At 40.8% G+C, this 21,333-nt stretch overlaps 1 protein-coding gene and 1 non-coding gene across 3 annotated transcripts in view; both read right to left on the reverse strand.

The window, feature by feature from the left end:
• Positions 1–1,424: 1,424 nt before the first annotated feature.
• The window catches only part of CKAP5 (cytoskeleton associated protein 5), an 89,896-nt gene continuing 69,987 nt past the window's right edge, over positions 1,425–21,333 (reverse strand). For both annotated transcript variants that reach the window (XM_006180882.3, XM_014556005.2), the window contains exons 29-44: positions 20,935–21,084; positions 20,426–20,629; positions 20,095–20,230; positions 19,457–19,650; positions 18,324–18,496; positions 16,983–17,156; positions 16,641–16,761; positions 8,484–8,663; positions 7,823–8,010; positions 7,227–7,302; positions 6,198–6,386; positions 5,964–6,101; positions 5,456–5,539; positions 5,198–5,357; positions 2,266–2,417; positions 1,425–2,143 (exon numbers count right to left, since the gene is read on the reverse strand). In XM_006180882.3, the coding sequence (XP_006180944.1) occupies positions 1,898–2,143; positions 2,266–2,417; positions 5,198–5,357; positions 5,456–5,539; positions 5,964–6,101; positions 6,198–6,386; positions 7,227–7,302; positions 7,823–8,010; positions 8,484–8,663; positions 16,641–16,761; positions 16,983–17,156; positions 18,324–18,496; positions 19,457–19,650; positions 20,095–20,230; positions 20,426–20,629; positions 20,935–21,084 (2,565 nt within the window). In that variant the 3' untranslated portion in view covers positions 1,425–1,897. The remainder of the gene's footprint in view (positions 2,144–2,265; positions 2,418–5,197; positions 5,358–5,455; positions 5,540–5,963; positions 6,102–6,197; positions 6,387–7,226; positions 7,303–7,822; positions 8,011–8,483; positions 8,664–16,640; positions 16,762–16,982; positions 17,157–18,323; positions 18,497–19,456; positions 19,651–20,094; positions 20,231–20,425; positions 20,630–20,934; positions 21,085–21,333) is intronic.
• On the reverse strand, positions 19,860–19,970 carry LOC116666718. Its single transcript, XR_004323621.1, has one exon. It is a non-coding gene; the product is annotated as a small nucleolar RNA SNORD67 (small nucleolar RNA).

Below are 21,333 nucleotides of genomic sequence, written 5' to 3' on the forward strand. Positions count from 1 at the left end.
CACTACAGCCTGTGAGGTGACAGCAGAGTGACAGCGAGTTGCAACTGGTGTGAAGGGCTCACTGCTTGGTGACAGGAGGACTGCTGAGAAGTCTCACCCCTGGGCTTGGAGGGGAGAGTGAAGACTGAACGTGGGCCGTGGGACAGGGAGGGGAGTCGAAGCTCAGATGCCGTGTGGTCACCATTCTCGGCCTAGGATCTTTAACTAAGGTCTTGAGACTTCATGGCTTACAGTGAGAAGGGAGCTAGGGTAGGTTTCTTTACCCCCATTCCCTCCCTTTTCTTCCCACTCCGATTTTTCAGTACATCAGGGAAGAGAGAATTAGGACTGAGTTCCTTGTCCTCACCCTTTGGTTCTAGTTGACTGGAAAGCAAGGTAAAAACTGGGGCTTCAGTGAGCTTGCAGGATCTTGGCAGCCCAGAGCTTCAACCAGAACAGGGGGGTGGGATTAAGAATGAGCTGTAATTAATACCCCATGTCGGCTTTCCAAACGAGGGCACACATCCTTCCAAGACTGCTGGGCACTTTGGTTTTTCAAATTAGCTGTAATGATTCCAGACCCAGGCACAGCCATTCTTTCTAACTATGTTCCTTCTCTACAGCAGTGAACTCCCCTGTCTTCCCTTCAGTGAAGGCCAACTCCCATGTTCCTATTACAAGGAAGAGGGGCAAGTTTCATTTCTGGCAGCACAGGGGCCACCTGAAAATCACGCCTAGAGTCAATGGAGGATTCATTTTCCATCAACCATTCATTTCTTGACCACCAGTTGAGTAAAAGGTGGTGCAGAAAAATTCCTTTGGACTTAATGATTATACCAAAAGTCTCACACCTGAATCCAACTGCACCTGGAAACTTAGTGACTACAGGGTTTTCTGATTGGGGAAGGAGGCCTTGTGGGAGGCCAAGGATGAATCCTCAGTTTACTTTCTGGTCTTTACTGAGACTGAACATGAAGCAACTGTCAGTCACGACTCAGAGAGACTCCACTAACCAGGCAGGCAGCTCCTCAGTGCTCCCACACTGAAAATCAGATGACCCCAAATCCAGTTGTGGTGTGACAGCCACTGGAGCCTAGCTAGTCCCTGGGCACAATCTCACCTGCGTTTGGGCAGCAAAGTGGTAGGATCTGAGAGCTCCTTGGAACCATGGTGATGAAGAGAGGGAAGTCATGACCAAAATCTCAAAACAGGGAAGCGTGAGATCTCTTTGATCCCCAGGAGCTGCATGTGGAAAACAGGAGAGGTGAGTTCCTCCTATTTCCAAGGAGTAAAAGACAGCACCAAGCCTGGGAGCCAAGAAAAGGTAGAGCTTCTTAAAGAGCCATTATGAACCTTTCCCTTACCAGCTGAACACCCAGTTGGTCCCAAGAACAGGTGACAAAGACTGCCCAGCACTCCCAGATACGGAGCATCTTGGGAGACAGTTATAGTTAATGCAAACTTTATTTATAAAAGACTCTTAAATTAGTTGTATCATGCCATGCATTCATACAGAATACAGTGACCCCTCAGGGCTACAGGGAGAAGAGCTCACAAACTCAAAGGAGAACTAGGAAAGAATTTCTAATAGTTAAAAGCTAGGAAAGATTAGGACAACTTTACAAATGAGCAATTAAAAAAAAAAAGGATATGGAACCTAGTCTGAGCTGAGAAGTGGGCAGCTGTTTACAAGTCTGTACACTAAACTAAGATAGGGACAGTCGTCTAGAGAGGCAGGATGCTGACAGGAGAAGCAGAGGATGTGCAAATACTTGTGCCACAACGACTCCTCCCCCAGGTCCACGGTATGATACATACAACCAGTTTGTGTACGCGAGGCCTGCCAAGGCCACTTCAACTATGAGGACGTCTAGTTTAGTAAACTAAAGCTGCAGGGTGCCAGGGGAGTAGGGCAGCTTCATTTGCGACTGCTCTTTATTCTCTCCAGTCTTTTTTTCAAGTCGTCAATGTTAGCTGTGGAGGAGGAGGATGTGGTCATGGTTCCTGAAGAGTGAGTCTGGTTGGAGTCCAGGTCTGAATGCTGGTGCTGCTCCCGTGACTCCCGGAGTTGAGACAGTTTGCTGTGCAGCATGTCTGTGGAAGACGCGACGGTAGGAACTGCTGGTTTGGAGAGCAAAGAGGTCAATGGAGGGCGGTCGTCTTGCTGTCGAGAGAAGAAGAGACATTGTCCGAGGAGGTCAGGTTGCGGCTCTGAACAACATACACCAGGGCAGGGCCACTTCTCGGCCAGCCATCCCGACCCACACGGAAGAGGGGGAGCAGTACCTTTGTATTGTCCAGACCACATCGCTGTCGGAGGATTTTTAGCCTCTCCAGGTAGACAGATGGTCCCACCTCTTCTCCGTTTGTATTACCTAGAGAGGACACTGTGCTTGTGGGAGTGGGCACACACGTGACCTCCATTTGAGGGGAGATGCCTACGGAGGAAACGTAGAAAGAATATTCAAATAGACACCCCCCACCCCTCTCCAACTTCTTAACCTGCCACCAAAGGGACCATTTTGGGGCTTGAATATCATCACTGTACTTGAAGACTAAAAATGTTCACAAGAAATCCATTTGGGGTTGGTGATAAAGGGTGCTCTGCAATACACAAGACACACTTAGTGAGAACTTCCAGCACTGATGCAGAAGGCCGTCCATCTACATCCTGAGCTATGCAGGGGTTGCATTCCTGTAATCCCATGGCTAGTCCTAGGCAAGCCACAAAGTCTTAGCTACTCCTGAGTTATGGTAAGTGCCCAAGTGAAGACCCTAAGGACTTTAAATGCTTCCAAGAATCAGACTAGGTTTGGACCAGGAGATACAGGGGGGAAAACCCTTATTCAAACCAGGGAGAACAGCAAGGAGCTCAAGGCTATGGTCTATTCATGAGGAAGAGAGGGAAACTGAGGTGTCCAAGAAATACCCCAAAAAAGGGGTAGGAACTGGAGCACTTGAGATCAATATTCTGGCGGGAGAAGCAAAAACCAAATCAAAACCAAAAAAACCCATCACAGTTCTAAATTTCTGAGAAGGAACAACCACAAAATGCAGGCATTTAAAATATCCAATTTGAGTATCAATGAAAAGGCGTTACACAAGCCAAAAGGTAAAGCACTGCGAAGAAAAACTCCCTTATGGTAAACAGAAAAGTAAAACAGGTTACTCTGGGGAAAAAGGAATCCTTTAATGTACAGGTGAGAACACTCAGAGGGTGAAAAATGAAGGAATAATGAAGTTAAAGGCAGCAGTAAGAGATGCCCGAACACTTTAAGGCACTCAGTTATCAGTGGGGACACATGCTTGTGTTGCAAATGTTGACTGTCTACAGAAAGGACTCTGGAAATGAGAAAAGGAGGCTCTACCAGAACAGCTCAACCATGGTATATCCGTGTGGCCACGGGACACTCTGTTCACTGTGCTTCAAGAAAAAGATTGCAGGTTTTGGAGAGGGGTAATTTAAAGTGTTAAAACAAAACAAAAGAAATGACGTAAGAGAAAACAACTGAAGCTGCAGCCTAGGAAGATACATGGTGAGAGAGAACACGATGGGAATCTAAAACCCACAAGGGAACGTGGTTTCACAGGCAAACAAATTTTAGAACTTAAGAGTAGGTAAGCTTAACCAAACTCGGAAAGGACTAAAGGCGGGACCAATGTGAGGGCTCTGCTCTGCATGGTGAGAGGGAACTTTAGTAGTTGGGTCTTTTCTTGGTTTCAGGTTCTTGACAGCTATTTCCTGTAACTGACACCTCCTAAGTCTCCCATTTGTCTCTAGATCCTGTGAGCAGGAACACCAGTACTGGCTTTTTCACTGTGGGGACAGTAATATTTCAGCTTAACATCAGAATAAGCATCCATTCATATCACTGAACAAATACCTACTGAGTGCCTACTATGTGCCAGGCAACAAAACAGACAAAAATCTTTACTCTTGTGGATTTTAAATTCTAGCAGAAACAGACAGACATCCAACAAGTAACCTAATAAACATTACGTCTTACGGCATGTTAGAGGAGGTCAGGTGCTACGGGAGGTGAGGGGTAGTTTACAAATTTTAAATCAGGTCTCACTGCGACAGTGGTATTTGAACAAAGATGTGAAGGAGGAAAAGGAGCTGCCTCAAGACTGTCTTGAAGAAGAGCAATCTACATGTAAGCAATAGCCAGTGCAAAGGCCCTAAGAAGGTGTATGCCTGGTGTGTACCAGGCACAGCAGGGCGGCTGGTGGGGCTGGAGTGAAACGAAAGTCAGGTTGAGCAGCAGGGGAGAGCAGATTCTAGAGGCATCAGGGGGCCATATCTCAGACCTCACAGACCTTATCTGTAAGGCTTTTCGCTTTGCTGAATGAAAGGGACAGCCTTTGGAAAATGTTTGAGAAGCACCATATTGATGCTACTGTGGAAATGACTATGGGGGGCGGGAGTGGCCGCGGGGAGATCGGGCAGGATAGTGCTGGAATGCACATAAGAGATGATGCTATTCTGACCAGGGCAGTGGCAGTGATGGAGACGAGAAGTGGGGGTGGACTCTGAGTATGTTTTGCAGGTAGAGCCAAAAGGATTTCCTGACAGAGGAAGAGAGTACTCAAAAGCTGAGCAAGCTAGAAGGACAAAGTTGCCAACAAGTGACATGGAGAAGAATGCAGACGAGCAGGCTTGGAGACTCTCAGGAGCTTAATTAGTCTTTGACACACTGGGTTTATGATGCCTGCTGGAAACCCTGCGGAGATGCTGTGCATGACCTATCAGCTGAGGTGAGGAAGGAGGTCTAAGCTGGGACTTGCTGGCATAAAAATGGTATTTAAAGTGATGAGAGTAGATGGATTAATTAAGGGGATGAGAGTAAGAAAGAAGAGAGAATCATAGACTGAACCTAGGGGGACACCAACATTAAGAGTTCAGGGAGAAGAAGAATGAGTCAGAGAAGCCAAGGGGGAATAGCAGCGAGGGAGGAGGAATGCAAGAGAGCATGGAGACCCAGAAGCCCAGGGGAGAAACTGTTTCAAGAGCAGAGACTGTTGCCACGGCCAAACACCGACGATGGGTTGAGGCAGGTAACTGAGAGTTGACCACTGTCTGCAGCAACGTGAACGTCACTGGTGATCATTAAGTCGTGAGGTGCATGGATATAAATGTAAACCCAGCAAAATCTCTGGTTCCTGAGGCTGGAAGCTATTTTGAGCTTATTCCTGGAGCCAGTGGAGGAAACCATACCTGTGGAAGCAGAAATACGGCCTTTGCCCTCCCTCTCCATCTCAATCACCCGAAGGCCTCTCTCAACATAGCTCTGGAAGAACTGTGAGGAATTCTTCAGAAATGGTTCAATGTCAGCATCTGAATATTTCTTCTTATATTCATATAACTCTGCTAGGCCCTAGTTAACAAGAAAAAGGAAGAGGTGGGGATGGATGTTAGTCAGCGACCCTTTTCCATAAAGCAGATCCCCTTTTGGGTGAACCCTTTCCCTCTCACCTCTTTAGTGTTCTCTTTAGAGCCAATCTTCTTGAAAATCTCTGCTAAGAAATCATTCACCTTGGCCTTTGATGATTTTTCATCCTGAAAAGTTGAAAGACACAAGACAGGAATGATAGGTTAGACTTGAGTTACTAATTAGGAACCAGTGGTTGGAGAAGAACTGAAAATATCTCAAAGTCCAGCCCTTTCTGGTATGTTTCTGCACAGAACAGAGGCTCCACCAGGGCAGGGGCTGCAGCAGAGAAACTGACAGTCTCAGGTTTTCAACTAAACTTGAAGAGGAGGGACCTGCCCCCCCCCCCCACCCCCAGCTAAATAGCTCACAGTGGATTTATCTAGGGAACTTTCTTAGGGACAAAAAGCACATGGTTATAGGTAGTTGATATTTGAAAACTTCAAGACTAGACCAATCCCTGAGCCTTCACCTTAGGCCCTGAGAAAGGCTCCAGGGGCTTATCGCTTTGACAAGAACACCTTCCTCAGCCTTTCAAGTCAGAACACTCACGATTCGAGATGCTCCCTTTTCTGTTTCCTTATCAGACTTGCTCCCGGTCTGGTCCATACTGTGCTTCATCATCCGACAGAGGTGGGCCTCCAGCTCCGACTCATTCTTGTTGTCGATCATTGTTAGGTGGTCTAGGATCTGAGGGAGACACGTGTACGTTCAGGGGCAGTGATGCCACTCCATGATGTTCTCTCAAGCACTCTTGGGGACCTGCTACTGTTTTCACTCACTCACCTTGGGCCCTTTTAATTTGCATAAAGTGTGCAGCAGCGTTTTTAGGGTCCTTATGGGGAATTCACTTTTGCACTGCTTTAGTTTCTCTTTGGGGAAGACCTTCATGAAGATGTGTATATCCAGAAGAATTCTGTCCAGATTAATGCTGTTGATGGTATCAGGTAGTAGTCGAACCATTCTCCAGAGACACTATTGAGAAAAAACCCCACAAAAGTTAGAAAGAGTCACTGAAGAATGAAGATAGTCTTTGTCACCACTCATTTCCCCTAAGCACGGGGATCACTTCTAAAGGATGGTCAGGGATATGGATGTAGCTCATCAGATCTTCCAGGTTCATGAACATAAACAGCTTTATTCACTTCAACCATGTCATTGGCTAAAGTGTGACAAGTCACCCATCTGACCATCTCCACTCCTCCCTCCCACTTCCCTAGAGACAGGGGCCTTAAATGATGAGAAAATGAGGAAATTTTGTCTTGGGTTTATTTGGTACCCGAGACTAGAGTAGTTCACATTACTTAATCAAATCTAACCTGAGGAGTGTAATAACAGTATATGCTATAGATATGTTCATTTGGAGTCTTCTATCAAAGAGACCAAAACATTATAAAGCTATACATATCTTTTCCCCCCAAAGAAATGAAATTTGTCCCATCAAACTCCTTGACTTTTGATTCTAGGAAAACTGGTAAGATACTTACAAAACAGCTCTTCCTTTTCACTGTTTGAGGCCAGGAATTTTTTAGGCCTGAGCTAGGGGGTATATATTGGAGGAAGGTAAAAATGGAGAACAACTATTTTTTTCAGTTGTGCCTTATCTGATTTGAGTCTGTGTCTTAGTTCCAACTTGTCTTTCCTCACACTAATAAAGTATTACATCTTTGAAAGAAAAGAGATAAAAAAAAAGAGAGGTGCTCACAGTCTTTAAGACATTAGCCTGCTGTGACTCCCTTTGACTGGCAAAGCTATAAAGCTATTCTTTTCTAATTCTCCAAAAAAGAAAAAAAGATCAAATTATTTCAACTTCACCTTCATAACAAGCTCTGAGAACTTGGGAGAACTGGCTGTTGCTAGCAGGCTGTCTTGTAGCAGAACAAGCAGGGCGCTAGAAAACAAACAAGCCCAACACAATAGCATTAATAAGTTTCAAACCTACATTCTAATTAAAATCATTAATTGAAAGGTTGAATGTAAATATTCTTTATCTGAAATTGAGAGCTTATGGATCTGGAATTTTCTTTGATTACTTGCCATTCAATTATTAAGAAAATAAACATCAATTATCTAAGCTTTGTAAGTTACCACTCAGTAATTGGTAAAGCTTGTCACTGTCACTGGTAGCTGAGAAAGAAATATATGTGAAATGTACATGAAAGAGAGGGTAACCTATAAACTCTACAGTCCTATTCTAGAAAATTTCTCATGATACTGTCTGGCTTACTGAGCTGTTACTAGTTTTAGCTGCTGTCTCAGGTTGGAATACCTTTGGTTCTTGAGGAAGAAAAGAGTAATATATCAACTTATTAGGCAAACCTAAAGTTACAACTGATCTAGTGCCTTCTGGTTTTTATGAGTAGACAAGAGAGAAGCTGTTTCAGGCTCTAATGCTCAGAGTACAGATATACCTCAGGATGTTGGTCTGGTCTGACTTCTCCAGAACTTTCACCACCAAGAGGTTCACAGAGCGGATCACCTGTTGTCCTTCCTCCAGATCTTCAATTCGAGAATCCAGCATTAAGGTGATGAGACCATGCATCAGGTCTTTCAGCACTCCTGTAGAAGCCTCCCGGGCGAGGCTTTCTATCTGAAATAGCTATCCAATCATAATTGTGTTAGAGAGGTATGAAACTCAATACACAGAGCAAAGAAGATAAACATGGGTGGTATATTCTAGTAAAAATTATATTGTATTTACAAAAATTCAGAGTATTGGGGGAAAAAAATCACTACACTCTCCCAATCCTCTAATAGCCAAAATTAATTGATGTGCTTCTTTCCTTTCATAAAAGTATTTTTAATGTATTTTTATTTGTGAAAAGCCAGATAGGGACCAACTATGACTGGTGAAGAAACTGACAGGAAGCAGAATTCCAGTAGTTTGTAAGAATCCTAACAATAAGGTAAGCTGAGTGTTGCCCAGCATCCAGTGGAAGTAGACAACAGCCTGCATGTAAAATCCCACAAGTGACACAGGACTTACTGGACCATCTGAACTGACTCAGGCTTCAGAACCTGGGCAGGATGAGAAACTGAAGGGAAGCTCGTGACCTGCAGAGGCGTCCTTACCGAAATCATGTTGCCAATGATACAGCTATACAACTTGATGATCTCATCCTTCTCCAGTTTCTCATCTGCCATATGTGTGTTGTAGATGAGTCTCAGCTGCATGAATGTGGCTATCAGAAACTGATCAATATGGCCAGACATTGCTTCAGCTTTGTCTTCCTGTCTCAGGACCTCATCAATCTGGTAACAAAAATTCCAAGATGTATTTCCAAACTTCATACTTCTAAGTAGCAGGAAGACACTACAAGTCTCTATAATATTTATTAGCAAAGCACTTCTCCTATCTTACTTTGAAAAAACCCAGTCACTTTACATATAAATAACTAGTCCTTAGGAATTCAATCATTCAATAAATATTTACTAAGCAAGATAGCATTAGGTGAATTAACTGCAGCTTCTAGTCTAAGAGGCACACTATCACGTTTAGAGAATAACAATCCCAATGTTTAAATGTCTAATTTATTAAAAAGTGTTTTTATTTTATTTTATTTTATTTCATTCCAACAGCTCTGAAGGTAGTCAGGGCTGAGAGCAAGATCTCCATTTACCAGATGAGAACAGTGAGGCTCAATAAAATCAGACTACTTAGTTCAAACTCAAAACTCAGGTTTCTCACATCTTGATCCAGGTCACTACCAGTAAAATGTTTCTATAGGAAAAAACAAGTATTTCATATTCATTACTGTAAAAAGATCTTTATTTTTATGATTACATAAATTACATCCTGAGACAATCATGTCAATCTTCATGAAGATCTTTTCGTGCAGGGCTGCTACACTGCCTAACTCCAGGGGGCACCATTTATAGACTGCAGTGTGAACGGTGCCCCCTGGTGTTGAGGAAGCCAGTGGTTCTCTTTACACATGTATATCCCATAAGCAGGAACAATTTTATATAACTGGGGCTGTTTAACAATGCTATCTCAGCATGGACAAAACAAAAAAATACATATGTATTTGGAGGGGGCTTCCTCCTCTTTTTCCAAGGTAATTAACAATCTGATATATATATATCCTTTCATGTTCACAGAATCATAGACAACCACACATGCACACATATGTAGGGGTCAAGGTTTAGGGCACTGTTTATGCTAACAAGACTATTTATAGCAAATACAATTCTCTGCATCTAGCTTTCCTAACAAAAAATTATGAAAATCCCTAAAGTCATCAAAAATAGTTTTATTTTTAAAGGCTGCATAACAGTCCACGTATGCACACATCAAAACTTAATCATTCCCTTCCTGAGAACCTTTCAACATGTTTCCAGTCTGGAATTTTGTCCACTACAAATAATGCTGCAATAAACATCTTTGTGTATATATCCTAATGTACCTGTGTTTAATTTCTAAATGAGAGTCTCAAGAGTTTAACTTTTTTGGCTGGAGGATAAAATATTTTAAATTATGGTATAATAGATATTATGATGTTGCTTTCTTTAAAAAGGCATTAACATGTAACTCACATTTCTACATTTAACATATGAGAATATTGTTTTTTCAGTGTCTCTATCAGCTGTATGTGTTATTATTACTCATTTTACTTTTTGCCACTCTGATGGTTTAAAAGTGATTATCTTATTATTTTAATTTGCATTTCTATGGTGGGGGTGGGTCTGGATATTTTTTATGTGTTTACTGGCCATTTGGATATCTTGTGTTATTTGCCTATTCATTTCCTTGGGTTATTTTTTTCTATTAGGGTCTCTTTCTCAAGAGTTGATAATAGCTCTGTTTACTAGAGCTATTAATGCTTTATTGGTCATATGGGTTACAAATCAAATATATTCCACAATATAACACTTGTTTATCAACAGTATGTGGTACATTTCTCAGATTAAAATCTTAAAATTCTTATATGATCAAACTTGTCTTTTCATTCTGAGCTTCCCTCATTTTTTTTTAATGGTCTCCCCAAATTCCTTGGTTATTTCAAAAAATTTGGAAGGGGGATCTGTTGTTTCAAGTTTCCACAAGGTTATGTGTGTGTTATCTTATTAAAAAAAAAAATCTCTTCCGCATCTATGGTTGCTTCCTTCCTCATTCCTGATACTTGTATTTTTGCTCTCTAATCAGGCTAGTAAGAGATTTTTTAAATTTTTAATTTAATTTTTTTACAAGAACCAGCTTTTAGATTTATTATTTTAAAAATCAATTTCATGAATTTTAGCTTCATTATTTCCTACCCTCAAATTTCTTTTATTTTAAATTTTTCTAATTTCTTTTTTTGTCTTTTGGTGGGGGAATTACATTTATCTATTTATTTATTTTACTGGAGGTACTGGGAATTGAACCCAGGACCTCATGCATGCTAGGCACATGCTCTACCACTGAGCTATACCCTCTCCTAATTTTTCTAATTTCTAAGTGTAAGTAGTAAGTTTCTTTATTTTAGCCTTTATTCAATCATAAGAGCACTTCAGGCAATACATTTTTCTGAGTTCAGCAGCTTCAATAGTTTTAGAGTGAAATGCTTTTCCCTTCACTAATAAGAATTTTGGGTGGTTTTTTGTTTTTTTGATCAAAGGGTTATTTAGGAGGGTGTTTCATGCTTTCCAAGTAGCCAATATTTTCTGTGATATTAATACTATTTATTAAACATTTTGTTGGGTTACTGGCAAAGAATTTGGTCAGTATTATCTTTCACTTCTTGTATTTGTTAACAGATTTTTAATGCTTCCTCTGCTTTAAGTTTCCTATATAGATGTGAGTCTTATTTCTGGCACTTTGTTCCATCCCAAGGGTCTATCTGCTTATCCCTGGGCCAGTACTACACTGACATAATTATAGTGGCTCTGTAATCAATGTTGATAGTCAGTGATGCAAGTCCTCTCCACTGTGTTATTTTTAAAAATTGTCTTAAAATGATCTTTGCTATTCTTACGCCCTTTGATTTTCCATATAAATTTTAGAATCAGCTTCTCAACTTCAGAAAAAAACTATTAAGATTTTGATGGGAATGGCATTGAATTTACAGATTAATCTGAGAACTACCATCTTTACAATCCTGAAATTGTGAACACAGTATATTGTCCATTTATCTGGAAATTCTCTAATGTCATTCAACAAAGCTTTACAATTTTCTCTGTAAAGGTCATACATATACACCGCTTCATAATTCCTAGATACTTGAATTTTTTGTTGCTGAGGGTTTTATTATTTTTTAAAATTATTGTGAATTATATATAATACAAAATTTACCACTTTAACCATTTTTGAGTGAACAATAGTATAAGTATAATCACAATGTTGTATAACCATCATCACTATTTCCATAACTTTGTCATTATCCCAAACAGGATTTGTACTCATTAAATAATAACTCTCTATCCACCTCCCTGCCCAACCCCTTGGTAAACTCTATTTTCTGCCTCTGTGTATTTGGCTATTCTAGGTACCTCATATAAGTCAAATCAAACAATATTTGTCCCTCTGTGCCTGATTTATTCGATTTAGTATAATGCTTTCAAGGTTAATCACGTTGTAGCATGTGTCAGAATTTCATTCTTCTTTATGGATGATAATATTCCATTCTATGTATATACATTTTGCTTATCCATTCATCTGTTGATGGATACCTGGGTTGTTTCCACCCTTTGTCTACTGTGAACAATGCTGCTGTGAACATTAGTGCACAAGTATTTGTCTGAACCCCTGCTTTCTAGGAGGGAGTCTGGGGATCTTATTGTAATTTTATGTTTAACTTTTTGAGTAAATGCTAAACTGTTTTCCACAATTGGTATACTACTTTATGTTTCCACCAGCAATACAAACAGGTTCCAATTTCTCCACATCCTCATCAACGCTTGTTATTTCCCATTAGACGAAAAAAAAGAAAAGAAAGAAAAAAAAAAAAAACCCTAATGGGTATGATGTGGTATCTCATTGTGGGTTTGATTTGCACTTCCCTAATGACTAATGATGGTAAAAATCTTTTCACTTGCTTATTGGCCATCTGTGTATCTTCTTTGGAAGATATGTCTATTCTTTGGAGAAATGTCTATTCATGTCCTTTGCCCATTTCTGAACTGGGTTTTTTTTTTCTGTTATTGAGTTCTGGGAGTTCTTATGTGTTCTGGCTATTAATCCCTTATCAGATATATGATTTGCAAATGTTTTCTCTCATTCTGTAAGTTGCCTTTTCACTCATGTGCTAGTGTCCTTTGATGCATAAAAGGTCTTAACTTTGATGAAGTTCAATGTAATTTTTTTTTGCCTCTTTTGTTGTCATATCCAAGAAGTCACTGCCAAATTCAGTATCATGAAGGTCTTCTCCTGTTTCTTCCTAAGAATTTTACAATTTTAGCTTTTACATTTATGTCTTTGATCCATTTTGAGTTAAATTTTGTATATGGTATGAGAGTCCAACTTCACTCTTTTGCATGTGGAGAAACATTTTTCCCACCATCATTTGTTTAAAAGACTGTTCTTTGCCCACTGAATGATCTTGTTACCCTTGTCATTCAGACCACTAATTTGGTTTCTGTAGTGTTCATTCTCTCCTTCAGTCCTTCTACTCAATTAAAAAATTCTAAAGCCATGGTTTTTGCCCTTGGAAGAATCTTTCTGCACCCTATTCCCTTCCCCATCATGGTCATCATATCTCCTTTAGCAGTTTTATTTTGCCAGGACATTGCTGTTCTGGTTATTTTATTTTATTCTTCTTCCCAGTTACTGGGTCCCTTAAGGTATGTTATGATTCTTTACATATTCAGGATTCAATCTTGGGTCTGCCTTTTGGAAACTCTCAACAATGGCAATCTGAGAATGGGAGATACAGCATTTCTGCCCTGCAGGCTGTGGTACACCGACTGGCAAGCTGTTAGTCATATGGCAAAGTACCAAGAGCAGGCATTTCTGCTCTTTGGTCTCTAAAGGTATAGAAGCCACAGACTTGCCAGGCTCAGATAGTGAATTCAGCCTTTTTCTTCCGCTCCCTGTAGTTCCTTGGAGGCAACAGAGAACACCAGGTCCTCCTACTAACACTCACACAGGTCACCACTGCTCTTCCTCTGGGACGCTACCAATCTTCACAGATGAAAAGAGCAATCTCTGCAGGATTTCTGACGTTTTGATCCTATTCCCTGGGCTCTACACTATTGAACCTCAGGTTCTCCTTAGGCCCATATGGAAAAAAGTCTTGTACTTGTACCATATAGAGCTTGGGACTTGCTTACACATTTCAGATACTACCCACCTGACCCAGCAGCTCCTCTGCTCAGAAAAGGCAGATGGGATTGGACTGAAGTTGACAGAAAAAGGTCACAGGGATGCATACATTCAAGTCACTATTTTCCAAAATCCCCTCTATTTGTTTTTCTTCCAATATCAAAACTGTTAACAGGAGACTATCTGTCAAACAACAGCAAAAACCTCGTGCTAGGATTCCAGTTCTCCCCTTCTATCCTCACCATCTGTCTTCGTGGGGATGTCTAATAGCTCCTCAGACTTAAGACAGCAAAGATGTAGCTCTTCATTTCCACCTCTCAGCTCTTCCTCCATCCTTCCCCATCTCAGTACACAGCACCACTATCCAGTCAGTTGCTCACACCAAAAAACAAGGAACTACTACTGATTCCTCTCCTCCTTCACATTTCACATTCAATGTATCACCGAGTCCTGTGGACTCTACCTCTGAAAGACACCCTGAAACCATCTACTCTTCTTCCTCTCCACTACCATCATCCTAGTGCACCTATCTTTCATGTGAACTACAGCCATAGCTTCTTAACAGATCTCTCAGAATCCACGCTTGCCCCGCCTATACAATCTGGTGTCTACAGAGTGGCCAGAGTGGCTTTTCCCCCAATTAAAAAAGGTTCAAATGCTACAGAAATGTAGAAAGTGTAGTAAAAGAACTTTTTAAAATCCCAAATCATTTGCGAGTGTCAGTCTGATGCTCCATGCCCCTCTGATACTTCAGCGTGCATTCTTGTGGACATTCTCTTCCATAATCATGCTCATGCTACAAGGATCAAAGTCAGGCAAATACTGTCGTCACTACCATCTAATCCCCAGGCTCCATCCCATTTTCTCCAGTTGCCCCAATTATGTTCTTTATAGCTGAAGGCCAGTCTAGTATCATGCACTGCATTTCACTGTCATGTCTCTTAGTCTCTTCAGTCTAGACCAGTTTTCTCAGTCTTTCCTTGACTTTCTTCACCTTGAGACTTCGTCACATGTCCCTCAGTTTACATTTGTTTGATGTTTCCTCATGATTAGATGATATTAGGAATGTCAGCAAAGTGATGCTGAATTCCCATTGGATCCTATCAGGTGGCACATAATTTCATTTTGTCGTATGATTGATTATGTTTGCTTTGATCACTAAGTTAAGGTGGTACCTGCTAGGTTTCTCTGTCAAATCATTCTTCGTATTTTGGTGGGGTTTTTTTTGGTACTTTTAATCTGTTTGTCCTTTGTATTTTGTGGGGAGGTACTATGAAGCTATGTAAATATTCCATTTCTCTTCAAATTTTTAATTAGCTTATATGTGCATGGGCTTGTGGTTTCCTATTTTATTAAATTTTATTGACTTCAATAACCTTATAAATTATATTCAGTTTATGGGGTTATAACTCATTACTATCACTATTTATTTTGATGTTCAAACTGTGTTCTGTTCAAACAGTAAGTCTGTTCTGGTTGGCCTCTGTGTCCTTCCACACGTCCCTTGCTGTCTGGTGCAACAAGATACTCCAGGATCATCCTGTACTTTCCCTGATTCAGCCCTGGAATCTGCCACTTCTAAAGGAACCCTTATTCCTTTCAGTAGAAAACGGTATTTAGAAGACAAGATCTGGGGTGCTCATTGCTGTTAGGGTATTGCTGTTTTCAGGTCCTCTCAGTGAAAAGAGCTAGGGAACATATGTATATTATATACCTATATATGTATATAATCTGTAACATACATTTATATGCCACATATACACATACACATATACATTCACACTGGTATTTCTACATCTGTCTATTGAAAACCACAAGTTCATACTGATGCATCTAATTCTGGTCCAACACCAGAGTTTATTCTATTTTGCTGTCCTTCCATATTTGTACTGTCGTCCTCTGACAGTGAGAAACCTGGCTCCCATTTCCCTCATTATATTTATTTATTTGACTGATCCCTTTGTATGTCCCAATCTCCCATCTCTGCCACCAGCCCTTCCCCCTGCTCATTTCTCCTGCTTTGGCTCTGACTCCCCATTCTGAGTCACCTGCCTGCCGCCCTGCTTCCCTCCAACACACGTGGATATCCTCCTCACCCAGCCTGGGGTCCTACTACCATGCCAGAACGGCTCCGCCCAAGGACATCCTCCTCTTTGTTTGGGCTCTGCGTCACCCCTTCTGTATGACAGCCTCCTCATGGCATTTGGGCTTGGGGACCCACACATGGGCTACTAAGGCTCTCTACTCCCACCCCCCTGCCACAAGGTTGATGCCTACCTTGTTCTACACAACCTACTGGCTTTATGACTAGACTGTTAAGGAAGGGAAGCTGAGGAAGAAGAGAACCATTTTTTAAAAACATGTAGCTTCTTTGCTCAAAATTCTCTAATGGCTTCCTATCACACTTAAAATAAAATCCAAACAACTACCCCAGGGTTTTTATGATCTGGTCTGTCTCCACCTCTCAAATCTCATTCTGTACCATTCTCCCTCTTGCCAACTATGTTCTATTCTGGACACACGGGCCTCTGTTTCCTTGAACACACCAAGCTCATTCCTACCCTAGAGCTTTTGTACTAGCTGTCCTTTGCTTGAACCCTGGCTACCAATCTAAATAACTAGTACTTAGTTCCTTCTCTCCCATCACCCCATTTGAGTTATATTTATACAGTAGTTACTATTATCTGATATTTTCTTGTTTACTGTTGTCTCTGTCCACTAAAATCTATGTAAGTTCCATGAGAGCTGATTCCTACTTAACTGCTTTTTCCAGCCTCTAGTGAAAGAAGGCAATTATAAAAAGTAAGGCTCTATTAGAGCTCTATCCTGTGAGACAAGTGACGACCGTGAGTGGTCCCTGTGCCCTTTTTTATCAGGGCAGTACTGAACACTGCCTGCCTCCCTTAATACTGTGACCGGTGTGCAACTATCACTGTTACAGCCTCTATATCCAACAGTGGAATCGCTGTCATGAGTAATAACCCCATTACCTGTGTCAGAGCTTGGATGCTTGTGTTGATGTCACCACTGGCTACTTGGGAGATAATGAAATTGATTGTGGATGCTGTATTACTGTGCATATCATCGAAGTGTGGAGAAACAGCCCGGATCCTAGAGAGTGGAGCAAAGGAAACAATTCAATCTTTATTACAAAGTATCCCAACGAGTTGGAATTATGCACTTCCCTACTAGATACAGGTTTCAGTAAAGAACTTCTATTAGTCAGATGGTAAACTGTTCTAAAAAGTTCTAACTGAACAGAGAGCTCTTTTCAACATATACACTCTGATGATCATGAACTGCTTATACTTAGATGAAATGGGTGAACTTACTTGGGTTCAGGAATAAGGACTGGTTCAAAAATGTCGTCCAGTTTGTGCTGAACAAGTTCTGGCATTTCACATCGGACTGTGCCATTGTCATTTTCAATCTCATCTAGATCCAGTTGGAATTCTCGGCGAACCATCTGGGCTGCCTCAGGATGCCCACTCATGCTTCGGGCTTGGCTAAGGGAAGCAAAAGGAGGCTCCTGAACTAAAAGAGACTTCTTAACCAAAGGGCAAGAGAAGCACTGCCAGCTGCCCTAAAGCTTCACGACGGATGTTCAACTTCTGGTTTCAGCCCCCCTGAATGATTTAAGTCCTTGAGTCTAACCAAGTGTTTTCAATGGGCAACAACACTGGTTCATGAATATCCTGAGAGCAGATTTCTTTAACTTGTACTTAAGGTACTGCCAAGTTGTAAATATCCTCTCTAGTTCACTAAAGCCAACAAACCTTGTGCTGCTATTCCAGCTGGGGCAATAAATAACAAAGTATACTTTATTGACTCAAAGTTCATTACTTCTGGGCAAAAATTTGAAAAATATTTATAGACTGCCTGGTTCTTTTCCACCAGTTTAACCAGTGTATACATTTTTCTAATTATAAGCATCATCCCATGCAGTGTTCAGTAAGTTTTATACTTGAGGGACAGTCCATCACCTCTTTTTAGAAATATTCATTCTTGACAGGTCAGGGCCAGGATTACAACCAAACAACAGATATTCATGGTTTCAAAATTCAAATTGGTTAAAATAATACTCATGACACAACCCAAAATAGAGTTGTCTTGCTTAGAAGGTAGTTAATTTTGAGTCCCCAAGCCAATTCTGGGCTGCATGCATTTTACTTAGCCTATCTGAAGAAAAGGAACACAAAGAAGAAAGTGAATCAATATTTTAGCCATGTGACATTGAGCTGACACTTCTGCTAGCCAGTGGACTTTCAGGGAAGGCTTGATTCATGGCAAACTTGGACACCCTCTACCCTGGTTATAAACTACACCAATCGCCCTCCAGAGGGGATGAATCCAAGTCAGAAGTTAGAAAGATATAAGAGCCCTGCTAATGAGAAATTAGCAGGCAGTACTTACATCCTATAAGTGCGATACATAATTCTGTCCACGGAAAAGCAGTGAAAGAAGGCACAAGACTATTTAGAAGTGGTTTTGAGACAAAGACACAGACAATGAAGGCTGAAGGATTAAACATTTGGTTACAAGACATTTACCCCGACACTGTGTCATGCATGATAATGGCTACAAGAACTCAAGATTATGTTACAGGATAAGCTCTCAGCACATAAGGCAAAGTCCAAAGAGATGCTCTCAGACACTTATCTCCATCCACATACTTGAGTTTGGAGGACATGTCCTCAGCCGGTCCCTTGCGGAGCATGTTAGTATTGGAGCTCATGCTCTGTGTGCGCTGAGGCTTCTCTTCCACCTGTTTTATTGGTGCAGCAGAAGGCCTCTTTGCTGACCGCTTAATCCTCTCCTCAAGCATGCTCATATCCTTTTCAGAAAGCTGTCAAAAGAGGTCCAATTTAATTTATTAGCATACCTCTCTAGTAGAATAAGAGGAGAATTAAAAACGTAATTGGAAGACTCAAGAATTAATATCCATTTTCATGTCAAAGCAAACAGAACCTCCTATATCAGGGTAAGTTTACTTTCAAAACACTGCCTACATTTTAAAATCGACTATTGTCAAAACCTGACCTGCTATAATAGGAGAACATATGAAAGAAGGGAAGGATACAAAAGGGAAGGCTATTAATAACTATGAATAAAAAGATCAAGAATTAAATGAAGTTTCCTCATTTTTATTGTGTTACCACTAACTAGCTGTGTGACTGTGGGTGAGAAGCTTCACTTTCGGTCATCTATAAAATTCCTGTCTGCTTTATCTCCTTCATTGGGGTGTAGTGAGGATTTAATGAGATTAATACAAGTTAAAAAATATAAGCACAGTGTAAATACATGTGCTACTAAGAGTGAAAAACGAGTCCAGCCACAGTAGTGAGTGGCTCAGAGGAATCAGAGTCAGAAGCAGAACCTCCTGTGCTTGGGGAGTCTGGCTCATGGCTGCAACTCAAGACTTTTGATCTGACAGGTACTGCAACCCACATTATATGCAAGTAAGTACCTGTTCACTAAAAAATAAATGCACTAAAAATTACAGAGATTGCCAGGCAGAATTTACATCTCAGACTAGCTAAGATTTCTTGATTCAAAAATAGCTCTCACCTAAAGCAAACTGGTATGAGGGGGATGCTCAGAAAAGAAAATCTAATTTCCAGTAAGACACAGCATAAGTAATCAGAGACACCCTCAAGGGCTTATCTGGATTCTAGGACACATGGATAGGCTGAGTTTTAATAAAAAGTGGTAAAAACTTAGCTAGAGTTGAGATGGCATGAAACCTGACACCCAAGTGATCCGGCAATTTACAACATACTGAAAATATTCAGAGAAAATCACTCACGGTTCCAATCAGCTTGAACACCTGGTCCCCATGTACATTGTACACTGTGACGATGGTGTTGAGGGCAGCGTTGCGTACAGCGTTGTCACGGTCTCCTATGTGAATCGCTATCTCCTTTAAGGCTTTTCCCGGGGTTGGTTGGCAAACATTCATGCCATAGGACTCGACCAGACACCCCAGTTCTTCCAGGCACTCTGATGGGGGAGAAAGGCTAGATTAAGGAGACTCAACACACATTTGGCATAGAGACTTATCTTTACTAAATAAATTTTCCTTGGCATACATGAAGGACTAAAATCTTATTCTGGCTGTGCTGAGAATTCTTCCTTGTTTATTGCCTTCTTATAAAACACTCAATGAAACAATGGTGTTATAGCAAGTGCTCCTAGAAGAAAGGGATGCCTGTGAGTCAGATGGCCCCTGTGCACTTGATTTTGTCACCAGGGTGGTACTGAGCGGTGCCTGTATCACCTGATACTGTGGCTCCACCAGTGTGCAACTCATCACTTTCACAGTCCAAATAAGAAGGCTGTAATCACTGATAAAGACACTAAAGATATTTCCTGGTTCATCTATAAACTATTTCTTTTAGAGGTCACTGTTGCAGATTTACGCCTTAATTTAAATTGTTGCTTTACCTGCTCTTTGCTTAGAGTTTTTGGATTTGGTTCCTTCCATAATGAAGGGGAACATCTTGCTGGCTGGGTAGACAAGGCACATCCGGTTAAGGATGGCACGGACATCTTTACGAATGACGTCCTTTGGTTCTCCGACCTAGTCAACAAGGAAAATTATGATTAACCGAGGCATTTTCTGAGTAGCAAAGGTTTCTCCCATGAACAGGGACATGGGAATGAGCAGTAGATGGTATCATCATACAATAAATGAAGAAAGGAGAGGGAATAAAAGTATAGGAACTGAGGTAGCTGGGAATTTGAGTAGTCTTCCAGAGTTAGAACAACACATTACCTTGAGGATGAGATAGGGGATGAAGGAAGATGCTTCGTTCTCAGTAAGATGATACTCCTCCTCACTTAACAGGGTGAAGAGCAATTTTAAATATTCTAGGGCTTTCATTAAGACGCTTGTATTGGTGTCAAAAAATCGCAGGGTAAGCCATTTTAAGATAAGATCCAGGCAACCAATGACACCCTCTTTTTCACTCTCTAAGTGCTTGAGACAAAACAAGACAAAACCCTCCAAATTAGACTGTATAAAAATTTAAGTTCTATTATGCAAGTAAGTCTTAAATTTCACTGCAGTCCAAAAAGAAAATGACAGATCGCTAAGCCTCCATTTAAGACCAAAATTATAGACCGACAGTCGTTTATTCTATCAAATAATAAGAAAGCTCTAAAAACAGAGAACGTGGTGTATTCCAGTTCCTTCTCAAGTCATGCAAACTTCCGATTATTTCACAGGGTTCAGCATTTTCACATGCCTGAGATTCACGCATATTTATTTTGTTGCAAACTTACATCAACCATGACAGCAAGGGCTTTGTTGTGATGCTGAAAGTCTGAGTGAAACATTTCATCTTGTAACCATTTAGCCACACAGCTAGACATCTGAGTCTTCAGCTGCTCAATGTATTCATCCCGTGGAGTAGTAAAGTTCCACTTAAGCACCTGGAAAAAAAAAACAGTGAAAAGGGGCTGTAAGGTGTTTAACTGAAATAAGGTAGAGAATTCTATTTTAAGCAGTCACAGGAATCAACTTAACAGGATATTTTAAAATTCACCAAGATTAATTTGTAATTAAATATGAATACAAAATGTACTGTCAAGCTGTTATACTTCTGAAAGCTTAACTGAAAATCTTCTAGGAATAAAATTTTCAGCAATTCTTACTTACTTAAAAAGTCAAGTCTCTATTAC

The sequence above is a fragment of the Camelus ferus genome, chromosome 10 (genome assembly GCF_009834535.1).
Source record: "Camelus ferus isolate YT-003-E chromosome 10, BCGSAC_Cfer_1.0, whole genome shotgun sequence".
NCBI lineage: Eukaryota > Metazoa > Chordata > Mammalia > Artiodactyla > Camelidae > Camelus > Camelus ferus.